This window comes from Carcharodon carcharias, chromosome 2 (genome assembly GCF_017639515.1).
Source record: "Carcharodon carcharias isolate sCarCar2 chromosome 2, sCarCar2.pri, whole genome shotgun sequence".
NCBI classification, from domain to species: domain Eukaryota; kingdom Metazoa; phylum Chordata; class Chondrichthyes; order Lamniformes; family Lamnidae; genus Carcharodon; species Carcharodon carcharias.
The window spans coordinates 208,797,525-208,818,665 of record NC_054468.1 but is presented as its reverse complement, the minus strand read 5'-3'; the positions used below and the strand labels follow the sequence as shown (position 1 = coordinate 208,818,665).

The window sequence follows — 21,141 nt, the reverse complement described above, 5'->3', positions numbered from 1 at the left end:
AAAGTACAGCAGGAACAGCATGTACTCAAGAAGGCTAATGGAATGCTTTCCTTTATTATGAGAGGAATTGAACATAAAAGTAAGAATGTTATGCTTCAATTGTACAGGGCATTGATAGTACCACATCTCGAGTACTGTGTGCAGTTTTGGTCTCCTTATTTAAGGAAGAATATAAATGCATTGGAGATGGTTCAGAGGAGATTTACTAGATTGATATCTGGAATGAGCGGGTTATCTTATGAGGATAGTTTGGTCAGACTGGGCTTGTTTCCACTGGAGTTTGGAAGAGTGAGGGATGATGTGATTGAAGTATACAAGATCCTGAATGGTCTTGATAAGGTGGATGTGGAAAGGATGTATCCTCTTGTGGGTGAGTCCAGAACTAGGGGGCATTGTTTTAAAATTAGGGATTGCCCTTAAAGGATAGAGATGAGGATAAATGTTTTTTTTCTGAGACTTGTGCAACTTTTGAACTCTCTGCCTCAGAAAGCAGTGGAAGCAAGGTCATTGAATATTTTTGAGGCAGAGGATTCTTGTTAGACAAAGGGAATCAAAGGTTAACAGGGATAGATGGGAATGTAGAACTTGAAACACAAACAGATCAGCCATGATCTTGTGGAATGGTGGAGCAGGTTCAAGGGGGCAAATGGCCCACTTCTGCTTCTAATTCATGTTAATGTGTTTGTATGTTCATATACGGTGCCTGGAAACATAAACCAATGAGGTAATAGTGGGGCAGATGAATCCCAGCCTGCTCAGCCACGAGATTAGATGTGCATCATGTTCATGGATACATAATGAGCTGAAAGGCAGACAATCCAGCATGGAAACCCGCCATACTGGTCAGCGGGAACAGCGCCACCCTTTCCTGCCTGCCATGGCACTTTGTCTCCGGAACGGAAAATTCTGCCCATTATACGGAAGATATATCCAATAAAGCTTATTAGCATCAGATGCTTCAGAATGGCAACAAAAGGGGATGGCAAGCGAAGAGTTGAAGTTATGGGACTTACTATAAGACACTGTTAATGCAACTGAAGTTGGCAACCTACCTGGACCTCTTCAGCAACTGTGTATAAAGAGGTTATGCTTCAATATTGATGGGACTTTTGAGATGCCCCAAATTTTGTTACTAAACATCCAATATTTGGGAAACACTTTCAGTGAAATTGTAAGTCCCACTGCAACCAACCTCATGACGACTGGATACTTCCAAGCAGCAACATGAGATATCTCTGACTATTTTGCAGTTCATTGCTGCATCAGTGAAGTTCCCCTCTTCCACCTTGTGGTGTCATTCCTTAAGTTCAGCAGTGAGATGTAGCACTAGCTTAACTATCAGTCTGAATTTTGCCAGTCACTTAGCATTCCCTGTGTACAAGGCACAAATGATTACACTAGTTGCCATTCATGAACCTGACATTTGTGTGAAGGAAGTTAATTGGATTAGGCTGCATATTGTGTGCTCAGAAACACAACTGGGAATGCTTCAGGGCGACGTGTGCTCAGGATTAGAAGAGGTCACTGTTCCTTTTATGTCTAGATGGTATGCAGTGACCGAAAAGTGCCGTGATACACATATCTTGAAAGAATTGAAAATCCCCTGGCTGCTCATGCGGAATAGACTGAAAGGTGTCTTCACCAGGGATATGAGTTACTCATTTGAAGAATGGCTGATCAGACCTTCACAGACCCAAGTACCTTACTTAACGTTTGAAGCTTAATGTTGTGTGTCACGGTATCTTGTTTCATCCGCCTGCTTGTTTTAGTAGAAAATGTTTGCTGCCATCTTGCTAAGAGTAAAGTTTTGCTTACTAATGTAAAACAAACCAAGGGGAATGCCAGAGCATTTCAAAATGTTGAAAATTGCACTGAAGAAATGTGAAAGAAATTCTTGAGAGGAATATGTCCCCAGACCACCCAGCCCCAGAAATAAACTTCATATCAGCCGTACTTATTTTCTTCATCAACATTTTTAAATCTATTGCAAAGATGGAAATTATAGAATCATAGATTAGCCATAGCACAAAATTAGGCTATTCAGGCCATGGAGTCCTGCTGGCTCTTTTAAAGAGTAATCCTGCTCTTTCCCCATATTCCTGCAATATTTTCTCCTTCAAGTATTATTCAATTCCATTTTGAAAACTTCTATTGAATCTATATCCACCACCCTATCAGGCAGTGTATTCCAAATCCTAAACAATCATTGTATAAAAAAGGTTTTACCTCATGTTGCCTCTCGTTCTTTTGCCAATTACTTTAAATCTGTGCCCTTTCTATCAACCCTTCAGCCATTGGAACCAGTTTCTTTCTAGTTACTTTCTGTAAACCTATCATGATTTTAAACACCTCAGTAAAATCTCCTCTTAACATTCTCTGCTCTAAAGAGAACAAGCAGCCCAGTTTCCCCAGTCCATTCATGTAACAGTGAATCCTTATTCCTGAAACCATTCTAGTAAGTTTCTTCCATACCCTCTCCAAAGCCTTCACACTCTTGCTCAAGTGTGGTTCCCAGAACTGGACACAGTAACTTCAGGTGGGGTCAAACTTGTGTTTTGTATAGTTTTAACATAACTTCCTGGCTTCTGTAATTTGTCTCTATTTATAAAGTGCAGGTCCCATATTCTACATTAACTGCTTTATCAACTTGTCCTGTCATCTTCGAGGATTTCTGCGTAAACACGTCCAGATTACTCTCTTGTTGATCTTTAATATTGTTTATCATTTAGAATGTATTGTCTCTCTTTCATTCTTCCTACAACATGCATTACCTGACACTTTCCTGCATAGAATTTCATCTGCCATTTGTCTGCCCATTCCACCACGCTCTCAATGTTCTCTTGACATCTATTACTATCTTCCTCGGCGCTTACTACACTTCCAAATTTTGTTTCATCTGCAAATTTTGAAATTGCGCCCTTTAAACTCCCCCACCAAGTTCAGGTTGTTTAACCTATATCAAAAACAGCAGTGATCCGACCTTGGCGAACTTTACAGCATACCTCGCTCTAGTTCAATCAACAGCTATTCATAACTACTCTCTGTTTCCTATCCCCTAGCTGATTTATATCCATGCTGCTACACTCCCTTTAATCCCAATTTTGCTAACACGCCTAATATGTAAGATGTTATTAAACGCCTTTTGATAGGCTATATTCGCAACATCAACAGCACAGCCTCAACCTCTGGTATCTCATCTAAATTCAATGAAGTCAGTCAAACAAGATCTTCCCTTAACAAATCTGTGCTGGCTTCCCTTTACTAGTTTCTGCTTGTCCAAATGGCTGTCATTTTTCTCTCAGATTATTGTTTCTTAGCTTCCCCACCAATGACTTCTGTGTACTTCTGAAGTTTTACCTTTTATATAAGGGTTGGAAGATTGTTTGCAGTTGCAGTTTATGCTCATGTCCCATTTCATTACCATTAATAACTCCTCCTTTTCATATGTCATATATAAATCCTTTGGGTTACAGTTTCCACAAAAAGAAATGAATTGTGATATGTGATCCCAAAACACTAAGACGGTTCTGAAATTCAATTTAGTAAAGAGGAGTTTAACATATTCAGTCATCTTGAAGCTGTTGCTTTAGTCACAAGCGTTTAGTCAAGGCTCTTTTCAAGCCATATGCCATTGTTTTCCATTGTCAGCTTTTGAGATTTGTAGGTTGACATACATGGTTCGTAATGCTGTAAAAATGTGTTCTCGTACTGTTTGAAATTGTGACTGCTTAACCTAACCAAGTTTTTGCAATGGCGTAGGTTTGCACTGCTATGTTATTAATCTCAATCTTAAATTAAGTGGATCACCTTCACAGTTTTCACTCTTCCAGATGTCTTCCTGTCAAATATTTGAAAGCACATGACTTCCAGTTAGCCACAATACATGCATGTGTTGTAGATTCTTACAGGGCAACCTGGAAAACTAGCAGAAACTAACCAATCGCTCCAAAGGGCTAACACACTCCCACAAAACTTGTTCATTAATGAATTCATAAATTCAAAGTGAAATCACTTGTCACTGGAGCCTTTTCTTTTGGATCTTCCTACATCCTACATCAGTGTTTCATGCTGTCAGTCAGTATTCTGGGCTATTCAAAAAGAGACCTGATATATGAAAACAAGTAGTTACGCAGGCTCTGTGTCGTGAGAAGCCGTCATTTGTATTGCTTCACTTGTATGGAGAAAAATATATATGTTCATGAATGTCTGAAGGAAAGATCCAAAAGTTGAAGATACAGAGTTAATAGTGAGTCAAGAATTTTTTTAAAAACTTTACCCCTAAAAATTATATATTCTGGTTAATGTCAACCACTTTTATACTTCACAATTAATAGATTTTCCTTTAATAAAGAAAGGCAAATTGTCATTTTTAAATTTTCAGACTAACAGATTACCACTTGTTTTCTCTCCCACAAAGCATTGTTTCTGGCTTGTTACTTTCTTTCCTTCATTACTATCCACTTCCTACCCTCCATTACTATCCATGTACCTTCTACTTCATGTCCATTAATTTTCCCTTCCCCCCCCCCTTCCCTTCAATGCCATCCATTTGCCTCTTTTTCCCTCCAATGACTTTCTACCCTCTTGCCTTCTCTTTCATTCTGACCCTTTTAATCTCCCCTTGCATCTCTCCCTGTTTGCCCCCTCATTAGATTCTCTTCCCCTTCTTGACCTCCCTTAGCATTCTTTTCCCTCTCTACCCATCCAGACTCCATTGGCACTGGTTTGAAGTGGCTCTTCCTTTTTGTATCGATCTCCAATATACGGAAGTGGTAAAGCGGACAGAGAGAATGCAGAGAGGTGGCAGTGGCCACTAGCCATCAGCCTTGAAAGGGACAGGGCAGAGCTGCAGATTGGGATATGATTACACATATTCATGTTAGCAGATGTTGACGCACTGAAAGGGCTTAAAATACTGACTGACAGCATGAAACATTGATGATTAGGATGTAGGAAGATCCAAAACTAAGATTCCAATGACAAGTGATTTCAACTTGAATTTATAAATTCATTAATGAATCATCATCTTTATTACTCGTGCATTGTTACATAGTTATGAGAACTGCTGAAATATACAAAAGTTTGCTAATCGTTTTACTAGCAGAAATCCCTTAAAGTGTCAGCAATCACCTCCCAACCTCAAGGCAGAGGGCAGAATTTTCTGAGCCTGCTGGCGGTGGACGTGATAGGTGGCATGAGTGGACAATATGGCGCAATTGGTTTCACGATGGTGGGAAGGCAGGTCACACTTGCCCACTCGGCCCATCAACAGCAGACTGCGTTTCAGTCATAAAGCAGCTGGTTCATTAATGAATTTATAAGTTCAAGTTGAAATCACTTGTCACTGGAGCCTGGTCACAGATGCTGATGAGAGGGGGGCCAATCTTCTCGGCCTGTAGAGCTAGAGCTGCTGAGGTCACAGGAAGGGGGGAATCGGATGGACCGGACACTCTTGGAGTCACCTGGGTCAATGGGCCTGGAGTGTGCACCTGTGGATTCTCCACCCTATGGGTGCCGAGGAACCCCCGACTGACTCCTTGAGGAGCAGGGGTTGCTGGAGTAAGGTTGATCTGCCCGGCACCCCTCTCACCTACACACATTTGGAGGTCAACTATGGCATCAGCGATAGAGTTGAGCCCATGCTGCAGTATAGGAACAAACTCCTGGACCAAGGTTTCCAAGGCAGCTGCCGTCCTACAGTGTTGACCTTGGTGCATAGACATCCCAGCACTATCACCTCAGACTGAAGGCAGACAGACTCCTCTATCGTGCTTTGCAACCTGTGGAGTGCAGCAGACATCCCTTCCTGATGTTCCCAAGCTTGCCTTTGTAGCTCCAGCAACTGTGACACAACCAAGTCCAGAGGCTCGTCATCTGACTCGGACTCAGCAAATTACTGACCTCCAGCAATCCTTCAAATGCCGGAGACCTGGGTAGTCCCTGCCACCGCCTACAGTGGATCAGACAGTGCAATGTTCTCACCAGATTGTGATCCCGGGGCTACTCCAAAGCTAGGTCCCACTGGAGTGTGTGTTCCTGCACTGGTGGAGGGTGTGGGCGAGTGCTGTGATGGGACTTTAGGGAGGGTGGCTCCAGATTCTTTGAGGTTTCTTCGGGCCTTGATTGGAGATCCTGGGTCATGGATTCTATCAGCTGTGTGGCAGATGTGCCTGTGAAAGCATGGGGAAATAATTAGTGCATGACAGTGGCCTGTGAAAGGGGACACATCACTCACAGCATGGTTGCCTGATGGATGTTGCACTACTGGATCTTCACTTGGTAGAGTAGTGCCGACCTCACCGTCAGCATAGGATCAGTCCAGATCCTCGCCAGCTGGATGGCTCTATTTTCAAAGTCCGTGAGGACTTTGATTTCAGGCATTCCGCCACCTGTCTCTCTCTCTCTCTTTCTCTCTTGTTGTGTGCCAGCTTGTCCTGCACGGATAGAGATGGAGAGAGTGTAAGCAGGACCCCTGCCAGGTCAGATGATAAGTATGCCTGGCCTGTGCGGGTGGTGAGTGGTCCCATGGATGGGATGAGGACAGTGACGGTGAGTGTGAGAGAGTGAATGGTGATGTCTCTTGAGCTGTCAGTGAATGAGGGCCATGTGGATGTTTGTTAGGTTTGTGAGTGTGTGCGCTGAGAGTGATGAAAAGAGTGACTTACCCTGGCGGAATGGAGGAGATCATTTATCCTCTTGTGACACTGGGCAGCTGTCCTCTTCTGAAGGGCATTGGTGCTGACCACCAATGCCACCACCTCCAAAGCCAGATTGGTCATGTTGCTGCCCATCCCGGCGGGCCTCCACAGCAACCAGCAGTCGCTCGAGGGACCCGTCATTGAACCAGGGAGCTGCAGTCTTCTTGCCTTGGAGAGGCATGTCTCTCCAACATGCAGTGGTGAGCTGGAAGCAATGAGCACTGTGCTTGCGGCTGGCCCTTAAACATGGCACCCAGCGTGATGCAACGATGGGGTGATGGTGGGCAGGCTCCTCATTCTCCCGCCTGCCATGGAAATGGCATGTTTCCTGAGAGTGCATAAATAATGAGGCAGGCTCAGGAAGATGCGGCATGAAAACTCACCATCACCATCAGCGGGCAGCACACTGTTTTACTTGCCCGCTACTGCAATTAGCGCAAATTTGGGAAAATTCCATCCAGAGTTTTATGTAGCTCCAACTATAATGAGGCAAAATATAGACATTTGCTCCGACCAGAATTTAATGGAACAGGCTCTCCTGTTCTCACACCTGAACATATTACATCACTTGAAGGCAACAGTTAGCAGAAAATCAAGTGGGCCAGACCACATATCTGTGTGGAAGACTACCATATTTTCCAATAAATCGACAAAGAATTTAGCTGGGCTCCTTTTGCAGTTCTCCCCACCTAACTTCCCGGTTTGCAGAGAGCTCAGCGATCCAACAAAAGTCTGCCCCAATGCATCACAAGTATTCCAAGCTGTTGCTGAGAATTGCTCCTCTCACTTACTCTAAAAATGCCTGAGCTGTTTTTCTCCCCATGCTTGCTGAGTGCAAGGCTAAATAAACCAATATAATTAAGTATATGTCATTTTCACAGTGCTCCATTTTGAATTGTGCAAATATTGGAGTCTTATTGCCAGGAACTTTAACATTAACTTCCTCCATAGCTTGATGCAAGAATAATTACTTCTCACCTGGGGGTGGAGATATGCATCAATTTTTCTTGCTGACTGAATTTTTATACAACTCAGGCACCTGTTACTCCAACATGTGTATGTTTGGAGGGAAACAAACATTTTTTCATTTAACCAATGACATTTCGCCAAATCAGAGACCAGAGACAACTGAAAGCAACATTGTAATCTCTGCAGCTTGGGACCAAGTCATTACTGCATTTCGGAATTTTTGGATTATAGAATGCTATTAGAATGCCTAACCAGTAGTGTGCAAACTGGAAAACACCAGAGACATAAAAAGCAGTGAAACATAAACAATGATAAAGCATTATAAAGCAGTAATAAAAATTGATTTACTCAACCAAATACTGCACCTTCTATGTTTCCACTCCCAAAGTACTGATCTAAAATAAGGCTTGGATCAGCTCAAAGAATTTCTGGACAACTGGTGTTACTGAACAATAGATTTCTGGACTGGAGAAGTTACACTCTACATCAGAAGTTTCAAATACTAAGCATGGATCTGAAACCTCAGAACTTGCCATTCCATCAAATAAAGCAGGAGGCTTAAATGCTACTCCATCAGGCTGTCTGCCTGTACTGATACATTGTAGATAGACAACGTGCTCAGTGCTCACTCCCCTAAATAGGCCAGCATGGATTCTAAACTTCCTTTGATGAATGATTGTTCTGTCTGCAATTGAACATTTAGACCATGTGGGTATGTCTACTTGAGTCACTCCCAAGAGTCCTCAAATTATTTACAGTGAGATTATTTGAAAAGTTGTCTTCTCCACTCCTTGGTTGTATTAAATTGAAGCAAAGTACAAAAACCAAACCCAGCAGGGGAAGTTGTTTTGTCCTGTGGAGGGAATAATCTTCCTTACGTTTAATAGGATATTCGCCTACTGTGATTTATTACAATGTTCCTATGTGGTATCACAGAAGCACTGAGTCTTTCATGCATTATAGTACACAATTGTATGATATATGGTAAATCTCAGGCCAAAATTCTTGTTTTCACTGATTTTTGGTGGGAAAATGGAACTAAGCTGTTAAGTTAATTAACTCAGATAATTGTTCCATGATTCCTCCTTGATATCACTGCAGGTAAATTTGTGTTAGGTTAGCAGACTCACAGAGGTTAAATACCACTTTATAATCATGCCTATTGTTCCATTAAAATAACCAAAGACTTCATTTGCATCAACTATCTACAGTCGAATGCATATGCAGCAAAAAGTAGTCTCAGCTGCCTTAACTTCTCCCCCCTCCAAATTTTTCAGGTCCGTGGATTATTAGGACATGTGGCGCCAGTGGACCCAAAGGGCCAACCCAAATTCAATGCAACAATGCTTACAGGAACACAAGTACTTCTGTGGTGGTTGTAGCTAGAGGACCTTGGAAAGGCATTCAGAAGTGGAGAGTACCGTCAACAGACACATACAAGTAAGTGTAGACATCCTTCCTTTTAAATTCATTCTTGAGATATGGGAGTCGTTAGCAAGGCCAGAATACATTGCCCATCCCTGGTTGCCCTTGAGAAATGAACCTTCTTCTTAAACCACTGCAGCCCATATGATGATAGTGTTAATTCTGGCTGCTATTGCCTTAATTGGTGCTTTGAAGGATTTTCTTGGGAGGTGATTTATTTTATGACTTTGTAGGATTTTTTTAAATGTGCTACCTAAGTTATTTCCTCCTTCCCAACGTCGTCTCATTCCCTGACCAGTGGTCAGCGTACATGCTAACCAACAAAAAATATGAGTAGACAGCTAACAGCTCAAGAACAGCCTGAATATAAGCTTTCTATCATGTGAAGTCAAGCAGTCAGAGTCTCATAACATGAAGCATTCAATTTTGGATTGTGTGCTTCAGCAAAGCTCAATTCCATTGGGACACTTCAAGTGCCTCCTCATATAGTGGTCATGTCATTTATATTACAGGATTGATGGCTCAATCTACCAAGCCTCACATAAGTTCTTTTAAAAAAATAGTTAAATTGAATCAAAATGATAAAATATGGGAAAATCAAAATAGAAATATCATGCACTATCCTCTGCTCAGGGAAAGCATCTAATGAACTGGTAGACACCGCATACTAGTGCACAAAGATCATTCAACTAGGATCTATACATCAAAATTTAAATAGGCAATCCTGCTCAGTGTATAGGGTTAGTTGATTGGAGGAGCTCCTTGTGAGTTTGCTTTTGTATCTCGAAAAGGTTGCCATGTACAAGCCCATAAGATAAAATAATCTCCACAGGCAAAGGCTGGAAGAGCAAAGTTTTGACAGTACTTGAAGCAGTTATCAATAAGGCAATTTTTTAAACCTTATTTCTTCATGGGATTTGAGCATTGCTGGCAAGGCCAGCATTTATTGCCCATTGCTCTAGCCCTTGAAAAGGTGGTGCTGGCCTGCCATTGAAGCACTGCAGTAAATATGGTGTAGGTATATCCATCCACAGTGCTGTTAGAGAGGGAGTTCCAAGATTTTGGCCCAGCGATAGTGAAGAAGCGACAATATAGTTCCAAGTCAGGATGGTGTGTGACTTGGAGGGAAACTTGCAATAGGTGGTGTTCCCATGTGTCTGCTGCCCTTGTCCTCCTAGGTGGTAGAGGTTGCAGTTTGGAAGATGCTGTTGAAGGAGCAGGGTACACAGATGTATTAAGAGGCATTATGTTCCATTAGATCAAGATATATTGATAGATCAATGATGACAAAATCATATAAATGTTAGCACAAACGGATTATCCAGCCTATGCTGTTGTTGGTTCCACATCAGGAGGGGGAAAATTCACAGCAGCCACATCTGGGTGCAAGTGCCAGGCTGCCTTCTTATGGAGCCTCAATCAGTAACCCAGCCAAAATTCATGCTGTAACAGGGAACTACTCACATTATATTCCACTTGTGGGTGCCCATGCCACCAATAGATCATGTAGATCATCATACACATCTGCCTCAAGTTGCCAGAAAATATAACAACAGCCACTTGCATATCACCCCATCCCACCACCTCAAAGTTGAACAAAAATGCCCCTTTGTAAAGATGTAATAAATTGATCATTTTGGAATCTGCTTCAGGAGCCAATTGAGCTGCTCCCAGGTTGGGGACACTGAAACTACCAGAATTTTAAGTCTCCAGCCCTAGTCCTATTCTGGCCTTGCTTGGCACATGCAGAGATTCCATCCCTTGGAAGACACCCTGAATCTGCAGTAACCTTGTGTTCTGACTGCATTTGTAATCCTTCTAGCAGAAGTCTTGCTGGAGTTAGATTGGCAACGCATCAAAAGGGCTATGGATTTTCTAACCCAGAACTGTTTATTATTTCCCTGTACTCTTTGGTCTGTCAAGCACTTTGAAATGCTTTAATTGACATGATAAACTGCTAATTTCCTGCTAATTATATGATTGATCCAGCCAATTCTGAAGAACAGCATGCAGTTTTTGGTCAAGCTATCTTAAAAAATCATTAGAATCCTTTTCAAAGAATGATGATGTCAGCCCTTAGGGGACTAATTCATGAGAAAAGCTTAATTGACTCTTTATTTTCACTAGGAAAAAGATTGAGGGGAGCCTAATGAAAAGTGTAGCTAAGGTAAATTTGGACAAGAGCTTTGAAGTAGGGAACTCCAAATGCAAAGACAATAAGCAACACATGAACTTAGAAAAATATTGCCACAGGATAGTAAATATGTGAAACAGACTCCCAGGGGTTCATTCAGGGTCACATTTATAAAGGAACCAGATTAATATTTGTTGGGAAAGAGTATGAGGGTTACAGAGCTACTAGAACTCCTCGTTTTTTTCAGCAGATGTTGTGCAAGGAGCTTAGTTTTTTTTAAATTAGGGGAAAAGTACTGGTGGTTGGTCCACTCTCATTTAATTGCACTTGAGGCAGGATTTCCCTCCGGGTTTCTGACCCCACCGTTAGGCTCAAATGTGGATGGGAAACCCAGGATGGTGAGGGAAACAGTCACTCAATGTGATTTTCCTAGGAGCAACCAAATGACAGGCAGGCTTACTGTCAAGTTAAGGATGGTGGATGGGCTCTGGAAACTGAGGGCCATGCAGTCAGTTTGAATCTAGCAGCAGGTAAGCAAGGGAGAGGGTACCCCAAAATGGAGGCATCCTCTCTCCAACATTTTTAAACTTAAAGTAAAAAAATAACTTGAGCAGCTGGGCCACCATTGTCAGGTGGGAGTCTCTCTACAGGACAGCCTATAGCTGCTGCTGCACCCTGGCAGGTAGGGAGGGCCTCTAAGCCTTCCTGGAGCGCTGACCTTCTGATCTGCTGACAGAAGGCCACCCAAGGCAGCTGGGCTGTCTGCCACCTCCCCTCTGGAAACTGGGAGGCTGACTGGAAAATCCCAGTGGGCCTCCAACAGTTGGTCTTAAGTGGCAATGAATTAGCTGAATTAGAGAGCCACCTTTTTGTGGATGGGTAGCCCTGCAGGTCCCCATTCTGCCTCTGGGAGAATGGCCTGGGGACAGAATGGAGCACATAATTAGGTGGCGCAAAATTCCAAGCTCATCCGCCTCCCTTTCCAACTCCAGCAGGGCCTTAAAATCTTCCCCTTGGTCTCTGATGGAGCAGGCTTGATGAACCAAATGGGCTATCTGTTTCTGGATTTTGTTTAATCTAGCTGAGGTAAATTGTTGCCCTTCTTTAACATTGCAAACAAGAGAATACATCTATAACCAAGGGAGTAATTATTGGGCCAGATTTTGTTGGAATCAGGTATCTGGTGATGTGCCCTATTCATTACACTTGTTCATGTATGTTTAAGTTTTAAAAACATTTGCTCAATGTTGCTGCTTGTTTGAACTAACAAGGGCGCAGCGAGTGTAACAGGTCATCTGGGACTTTGGTGAAGAATGGGGAAAACAGAGTATCTCCTAAACCAATGAGATTTAAGATTGAGAAATGAACAAAGGAAAAGCTAAGAAGTGGGGTAATTAGAATGGGTGAAATCAATGTCAAATCCAGTTCAAAAAGATGACTAAAGACAGGGAAAGAAAGATTAGATTAAGAGAGACAGACAAAAACAGAAAGGAAAAATAAGAAAAAAATTGAAATAAAAAATTTATTATTTTTTAATTTCCCCTAAAACGATTTACAACCTGAAGGAATGAGACTCCGCATCTGTAATTGTTCACTATCTGGATAGCAGAGGTTGATTGAGAGCTATTAACAATTTCACACCATTAAAAGGATGCTTATCATGTTAATTATTAGACTTAACTTTCTGTGGTGAGTTAAACAGGCAATTAATGTGCAAGTGCAGCCACTTCATGGAAACCAAGGTGAGATTAAGCACAGGATGCCATTTTCGCAAAGCTAATGGCAGAGTAGCGCAAATTGGCCAGAAACTTGTAGCGATTCACAATTCACAGGATAATTCAAAGGATATCTCTTTGCCATTATAAGTACTTTGTGCATTATAAATGACATGCATCACCAAGACATTGGGCGGGATTTTCTGGCCCTGCCCGCTGGCAGGATCATCCAGTCCTGCCAAAAGCCAATGGACTTCAACATAACTTCAACATAACTTGGCACATTGCCTTTGAAGCCTGGAAAATGCACGAGACCCAAAAAACATCGTAGAATCTGTATTTTTGTGCTAACATTAATCCTCTTGGTGTACATATGAAATCTGATATGGTGTCAGTCAAGCTCTGTATAAAACCTATACAACACTGTGTTTGCAATACTTCAATCAGCTGTTTTTGTGGTTAACACCGTTATGTTGACAGGACAAACTGATACTAAATGATCAATTTGGCTACCTGTCACGAATGTGCCAGGTCCTGCTTCAGGATTTTGATTGTTTTGAAAAAGCAGAAAATTGGATAATATGTTTGCAGTTTAAATGCAGTTCTCCTGCTGTTCATCCATGACTGTTGTAGCCCTATGGCACCTCTCATCTATTTCCAGCACCCATTACTGCTAACTAAGAACATTTGGCACGACAGGATGAAACTAGTATGGCTCGTCGAAGTTACTCTCAAGTTTAACATTTAAAAACCAGGATGGACCCAGATTTTAATGACATGTCAGCAGTTTCTTGTAAACCAAAGTATCATTAAAAAATGGATTGATCTTTGCAGTCTTTGATAGCTAGAGCAACACTTGCATCATGTATTAATCCAATTTAATTTGTCAGTCTTCTTATGTGTCGTCTCGCTCCTTTGAGATATAGGCATCTGGGAATAAAAAGATTTCTGTCAATGTTAGAAAACATAAAGCTGGCTTTTCCCCCAATTTATCAAATTAAATGGTAGTGTTGTAACATGCAACTTGTTCCCATTTTGCCCTGAGTGATGTTAACTAGTAATCTTTTCCAGGCAATTATATATAGCATAAGTCAACAATGCCGTATTAATATTACATTCCTGCTTATCCCCAGTTATTTACTTTGACATAACAAAATGAATTTCTTCACCCAATCCATAAACAAGTAGATTTGACAGTAAATTAAATTTTGGTATTGTTTTTGTGCTGTGCATTGACATCTACAAGGAACTGAATTGAGAACTCTTCCTCTTTCCAATTATTTTCTCTCACCTCCTTCCTTTTAAGATTACCTTCTGCATAATCTCCACTACGCTGGAAGGAAGGTTCAGATTAGAGGTATCATCATAGATGACAGTAATCTGACCTACCAGAAGCATATTTAAGCAGCATGGGCAAGACAACCCATGGAGAAATTAAACATCAGTGCACACATTTCTTTTTTTGGGTGAAAAATCAACATTTGAGAAATGAGTTTCAGGCTGCATTCTGCTGCATCTGATCTCTTCCAGAAGTAGGCACGCGGCAAAGTCAGAAGCCTGCAACTTCTAAATGTGCAAACATGAACCTAATGTTAGTGCTCGGACCCAATGCAAACTTGATCATTAAACGGGCAGAGCAAGTGTAGAGGAGGCTCTTTCCCAAAACGTCCACTGAAGTTACTCTCGCACATCTCCTAAAAACTAGCTAAGGTGTTATATTGGCCAGTGCTTGCGAGCAGATGGTCTACATTCCAATTTAATAGGAATAATTAGGAATAATGGATAATGATAACAAAGAATTGGGGAAAGTTATAGTCATGGATAAGCTCATTATTCATTTACTCTTCCCTTGCAGCTACAGAAGATTGTTTAGAGCTCGAAACTTATAAGGAGATCACAATAGGGCACTGACAACAACTTTCATTTATGCAACAGAAACAGAAAATGCAGGTAAAACTCAGCAGGTCTAGCAGCATCTGTGCCATCTCTAGCAGATACTGTCAGACCTGCTGCTTTTTTCCAGCATTTTCTCTTTTTGTTTCAGATTTCAAGCATCCGCAGCATTTTGCTTTTATTTTCATTTATGGACGTTCTTTAACATTAAATCCCAAGACGCTTAACAAATAGACATAATAAAAATGCTTGTCAAGCTGGGAAGATAGAAATCAGGAGGGATGACCAAAAGATAGGCAAAAAAAGGTGGGTCTTGAGAAGTATTTTTTTAAAGTGTAGAGGTGTAGAACTGACAGTTTAGAGATAAGGGGGAAAACAGATGGAGGAGACTAATCCTTTATTCTGGCTCCCTAAACATATGGGGATTGGGGTTGGCAGGGGGAAAACGTTTAAGCCCTAAAGATGGATAGGTTTGGGTTGGGTAGGAAGTTAGTGTTAAAAATTTCAAACCTAAGCCTCGAACCTGCCCACTTCTGGTTTTAAAAGAGGCAAAAAGAAGTGCAGGCAACTAATCTGCTCTCAGGAGGCAGGTCGGTCATTGAAACATTATAAGGAGGCTGTGTACCTCCATTTTAACATGATATCCATTTATAACCCATGTCATTTTGGTTTCTCTGGTCTTTGGAAGCCCAACAGGTAAAAGAAGATGAGAAGGGCCAGATCCTTAGGTAAGTGTCTTTACAGCACAGATTGTGGACTAGGAGAAACAAGAATGTTTCTTCCACTCCCCAACAATCTACCCATTTACACCCCATTCCCCTTCCCTATTGCCAACCCCCCTACATAATCTGTCCAAAGCTGATCTCCCTCACCCTGTCTGCAATGACCAACCACTGCTTCCGTAATCACCGACCTGATCACAATTAGGCTTTTTTGCTTTGCAGTGAATTTCCTGTTCGACAGCCTTGTCAATCAGGCTGGCTGTGGGGTGGGAAACCTGAATGAACAAATTAAAGCACCTCCTCTGTTAAAACTCCATGACATCCAAGATAACAACACCACACTTCCCTGTTTTACAACCATAATTCCAACAACCACCCCCGCCCCCCTGCCCCACACACACACTCTGAATCCTATCTCGATAAATATTGAGACTATTGTTTCTTTCTTGTGAATGTATGAATGAAATAAACAATTTTCACTTCTACCTACAGGATATCAGCTTACGGAGCTGCTGGAGGCATAGGGGGAAAGGGAAACTTTAGAAGGTTTCATGGTGTGTTAGTACAAGCCATTTTCCAGCTGGAAAAAGATATGATTCTGTACATACTGGTTGGACAACAGGGAGAAGATGCCTGTCCCAACGTAAGTAGCCATTTAGTTAATTTTACATATCCCCCTTCTCTCAAAAGGACATAACAATTATTAGGAACAGACAAAGGCCTATGATGCAGGAAACTGTTTTTATCTTATTGAACTCAACCTCACTAACCAACCTTACCAGCATGTCCCTCAATCTCTTCTCCGCAGGAGTACGACACACTTACTCTTCAATCCATTTCTATTATCCATTCCAATGACCTTCCCTTATAGCTTATTCCTCAACTTGTATTGTCTTGATGTTTCTTATGATTAACTTATCCAGTTTGTTCTATTTATATGAATGTGTCAAAGTAGTTTGATAGATATGGAAGAAGTTCCATAATTGCAGTATATATTTCACTAAAGATCCTGTTAATATTCCTTGAACAGTATAACAGAAAGATAGATCACCTCTTGCTCAATCTAATCAAATAAATCCAATATGTTGTATAATTACAAACATAACAAGACTGTGGATGTAGACATAAGAATATCAAAATGCTTTGAACAAGAAAATAGCATTCAATCCATCAAATCTATTCAATCCACAGATCATGTCCACTGATTTAAACCCATTTGTTCTCTAAAGAAAGCTTCTACATATTCTTTCCCCATCCAAAAGTAAATCTCTACACTATCTGTTAAGCCTATATTGCATTAATCTTCAACTTGTTGCCTTCCTTAGCATGATATTTCCATATTAACACTTAGGGCAGGATTTTCCCTTCATCGAGCAGGTGTGGCAGGCAAGCCCAGGAGCGGATGGGTAAAGTGTCACTGCCCGTGATCGGCCCCCAACTGCAAATTAAAGTTGGCTGGCCAGTTAACGGCCAGCCAGTGTGAAAGGCACACTGAGGAGCTCAGCGCTGCTGGGGTGGGGACAGGAGGAGGGCGAGCATTGAGGTCTGAGGACACAGAGCTGCCTCAGGGAGCTGAAGAATTGTACATACAAAAGTAAAGATTTTACAAATGATATAAACATGTTCCCACATGTGACTCTGTCACATGAAGAGGGACATGTTAAAAATGATGTTAAAACATTTTTGTTGTATTTTTATTTACTGTTGGAATCCTCAACCCACCTGTTGATGAGGTTTCGTAAAAATTGCAAAGGCCGCCTGGCCTATTTGCCTACCCGCCAACCAGAGGGTTGGACAGGCAATAAAAAATACAAATTAATTACTTGCTTAATGGCCTTAATAGGCCTCTTAATTGTCGGTGGGCGTGCTGCCGACTCTCGTGTGCCCTTGCTAACCAAAATATCCCGCAAGTGCTTGTTGATGTCAGGACACTCGCCCAACATCATCGTGCACTATTTTACTCCCGATTGGGTTGGGGCACTCTTTGGGACTTGATATTATGTAAAGAAAGATTTGTGAATCATTGCAGAATGTTTCTATATTTTGTGTTCGCCTGCCCACTGACATTTTAACCACATGGCTTTATGCTGCTGGTTGATCAATTGTGATTACAGCATTTAAGTGGCTTTCCCTGTCCTCATTCATCAGTCAAAGATAAATACTGTTAACCTGACTATTCACTCCGCCAACTAAAAATATACATCTATTAAAGATCAATGAGCCATGTATAAAGGTTAGAAGAAAATAAATTGGCTGAACCATTTGCATTACTTTTGTCTTTTACAGGCATTTCACTGCAGTTGTCACTTGAGCATTTCGTTATTTTTGCCTTGATGTAGCATAATCTCTTCCATTTGCCTAAGCTATTTATCTGCCTAACTATCAATGTTGCATAAATGTTACATAAAACATTGTATAGCTGCATATTCCTGTCTTCTGTAAAATCTAGAGGATTTTCCATAATATTGCTCTTGGAGAGTCGAGGGACATATTGTGTTATAACCAGGTGAGAATGTGTCATGAAGCTATTAATGTATTTAATGTTATTGGAAATTATATTTTTTTAAATAGATGTTTAGGCTGTGGGTGTGACTGTGTGTGTTTTTAATGCATCAAAGCCAGCTAGTCTGGGTGCTTTGATATATCATAGTTTTGAGATGTAAACACAGAGGTAGAGGACATTTGCATTTTGTTGAATAGAGCATTCAAAGAATTTGGGTGATTGGCACCTAGCTAGGAGAGACCAAGCAATATGTTTATATTACTAATAAAATTGGTGCTATGGAAGGGGTTTTATTGTTAAAACAGGTGGAGTTCAAAGGGCCTGATGATACAATGAGAACTTGCATTCAAAGAGAAGTGCTGGGTACAACAGAAGTTTTGTGTGTGCAGGGCAGAGGCAATATAAGATCAAAGCCTACAACTGCCTGAAAAGGAAGCAAAGTGAAAGGATCCTCATTTTGAATTTGTAAGGTGAAAATGCTTTGCCTGGTGTCTGCTTAAAGTCTATGGATTATGATTGCCTTAGTGGAGATTAGTTTGGGAATTTGTTAAAAAGTTATGATTGTAGTAATTCATAGTCATGTGTATACGTTTAACTTGTGTAAATTAATAAATATCTCATGTAGTTTGATGTAAAAACCCCTCAAAAACTGGTGGTCTTATTCCTGAATTTAGAACTGCATCTCAAACATATCACTTGAAAATATAGGTTATGACAGTTGTTTAAAGTTTCCCTTTGGGATTTTAAATAACTCAGCTTTTAACAACTGCTGTGTCGTAACAGAAGAGGTGAACTGGCTCCTCTCTATTCAGCCTCCTCGGCTGGTCACAACAAAGGTTTAAGTTTCTTTTTCACAGGGATATGTCTTTTCCAGATCAGACTATATTAAACTATTTAAGCTGTGAGCAATAAGGAGTCAATCAAACCAGGTTTTCTTGAGTCAAAGAAAGAGCAAATTTATTAACCACTAAAGCTGAAAAAATTTTAAAAATGCAACATCAATCATTTGGCCCTCAAGTAATCATTCAGACACACACACACACACACACACACACACACTTACACTCTTACGCTCTTCTTGGATGCAATCAGATGTAGAAGATCTTGCAATTATTATGAGATCTCGGTTCGCTAGCATGTTTCTGGTAGAGCTGGCTTCTCAAACGGGGTGACATGCTTATTCCAAAAAAGGGAGAGACAGTAGCCTTCAGCCTGTTTCCTCTGCTAAAGACTTTCTTGACACCAGCTGTGTCACTTGCAGTCTCTCTCTATTGGCTGGGTAGCTTTGCCTTGAAATACTTCACCCAAAGTGTATTTCCTAGAGGTTTCAGGTGTGTCTCTCTGTGGCAGCCAGGGTTTCAATATCCAGTACTTTGCATTTTTATTGTTTCTTCCTTAGACAATTATCAATTTTGATGGGTGCCTGGATTTTAGGAAATGTCTCTCTCTTTACACTCCCCCGATGGTGATTTGTTTGCTTCTCATCTTCACCTTGGAATTTGGCCTTGCATTTTTAAGCAGTTTTCTCAGTTCAAATTGCAAAATTTCCAGTCAATTCAAAGTTGAAAAATAATATTTTCGAAAATAAAGGGGCACAGTCTCATAACAATTGGGATAGATTTGGATTTTGTGTGATAATGTAGGATATTTAATAATGAATTGTAAGAAAATCTTACATATCTCCTGAATTTTATTTGCATTGAAATCAAGAGAATGGTGGTAATGGGTGCTGCGAAATGAGCAAAAACAATATTTATACAACAACAGCTTGTACTTACATCTCCGTTCAGTCTGCAACCATAACCCTGAGCTTCCAGTCATCTGTAATTTTAATTCTCCACCTTTCTCTCTGACCTCTTTGCCCTTGGCCACCAACGCTGTTCCAATAAAGTTTGACATAAGCTCTAGGAACAGCATCTCATCTTTTGATTAGGCACTTTACAGCCTTCCGGATTCAACAGCAACTTCAACAATTTCAGACTGTAATCGCTGTCCCCATTTTGTTTCCTGTTACTTTAGAGGTTTTGGTTTTCTTCTCATTTCACTCTTATTTTTGTTTTCAGATGGCAGCTGCCCATCATTTGACCATTCATACCTCCTCTGGACACATCTTTTGTTTCATAACTTGTCCCATTACCACTCCTTTGAACTTGCACCATCAGCTCTTTTGTCATTTAACCTATCACAGACTTTCAGCCTATTACAGACTTGCCATTTTGTACTTTTTCCACACACCCACTCAAACACCACCGCCCCCAACTTCTGATTGACTGGCAACTAACAGTAGGTGGGACCTCCGTCCAAGATCCTAATCCCAGGGAATGGCCTGCTGTTGGCCTATCAACTGCCTGATTGGCACGCACTACTGGTGGGCCTTCCAGAATGATACAAAGAGGGGGTCTCACCGGCTCTTCAGCCAACAGCTGATTGTCACCAGCACAAGATTCCACCTGTTAACTCTATTTCTCTCTTCACCGATGCTGCATGACCTCCTGAATATTTTCTGTTTTTATTTTATATTTCCAACATCCATAGTATTTTGCTTTTGAATTTCAATTATATAGCTACTTTAGTAAAATCTTCTAAGCTGCTTCCCAGGACTGATATCAAACATCCCCACTTGCAAGTTCCCTCCAAGCCCCACACTATGCTGACTTGAAAATATATCGCCGGTCCTTCACTGTCGCTGGGTCAAAATCCTGAAGCTCCTTTCCTAACAGCACTGTAGGTGTACCTACACCACATGGACTGCAGCGGTTCAAGAAGGTGGCTTACCACCACCTTCTCGAAGGCAATTAGGGATGGGTAACAAATGCTAGCCTTGCCAACACTGTCCACTTCCCATGAAAGAATATAACAAAAAAAGTCAGATTATCGAAAGCTTAATTGGTCAAAGACCTAGGTTTTAAGGAGCGTTTTGGAGGATGAAAAGGAGGCAGGCTGACAGAGAGGTGTAGAGCCTCAGGGCCTCAGCAGATGAAGGAATGCCCACCAATGGTGGACTAATTAAAACCGGGAATGTAAAAGATACCAGAATTAGAGGAGTACAGATATCTCAGAGGGTCGTAGGACTGGTGAAGAT

The 21,141-nt window shown here is 41.2% G+C and overlaps 1 protein-coding gene across 1 annotated transcript in view; it reads left to right on the top strand.

Annotated features, from left to right (window-relative positions):
* Positions 1–1,484: 1,484 nt before the first annotated feature.
* The window catches only part of LOC121288717 (ALK tyrosine kinase receptor-like), a 172,655-nt gene continuing 152,998 nt past the window's right edge, over positions 1,485–21,141 (top strand). Inside the window, exons 1-4 of the mRNA XM_041207475.1 lie at positions 1,485–1,697; positions 7,407–7,449; positions 8,945–9,107; positions 16,049–16,199. Of these exons, the coding sequence (XP_041063409.1) occupies positions 1,485–1,697; positions 7,407–7,449; positions 8,945–9,107; positions 16,049–16,199 (570 nt within the window). The remainder of the gene's footprint in view (positions 1,698–7,406; positions 7,450–8,944; positions 9,108–16,048; positions 16,200–21,141) is intronic.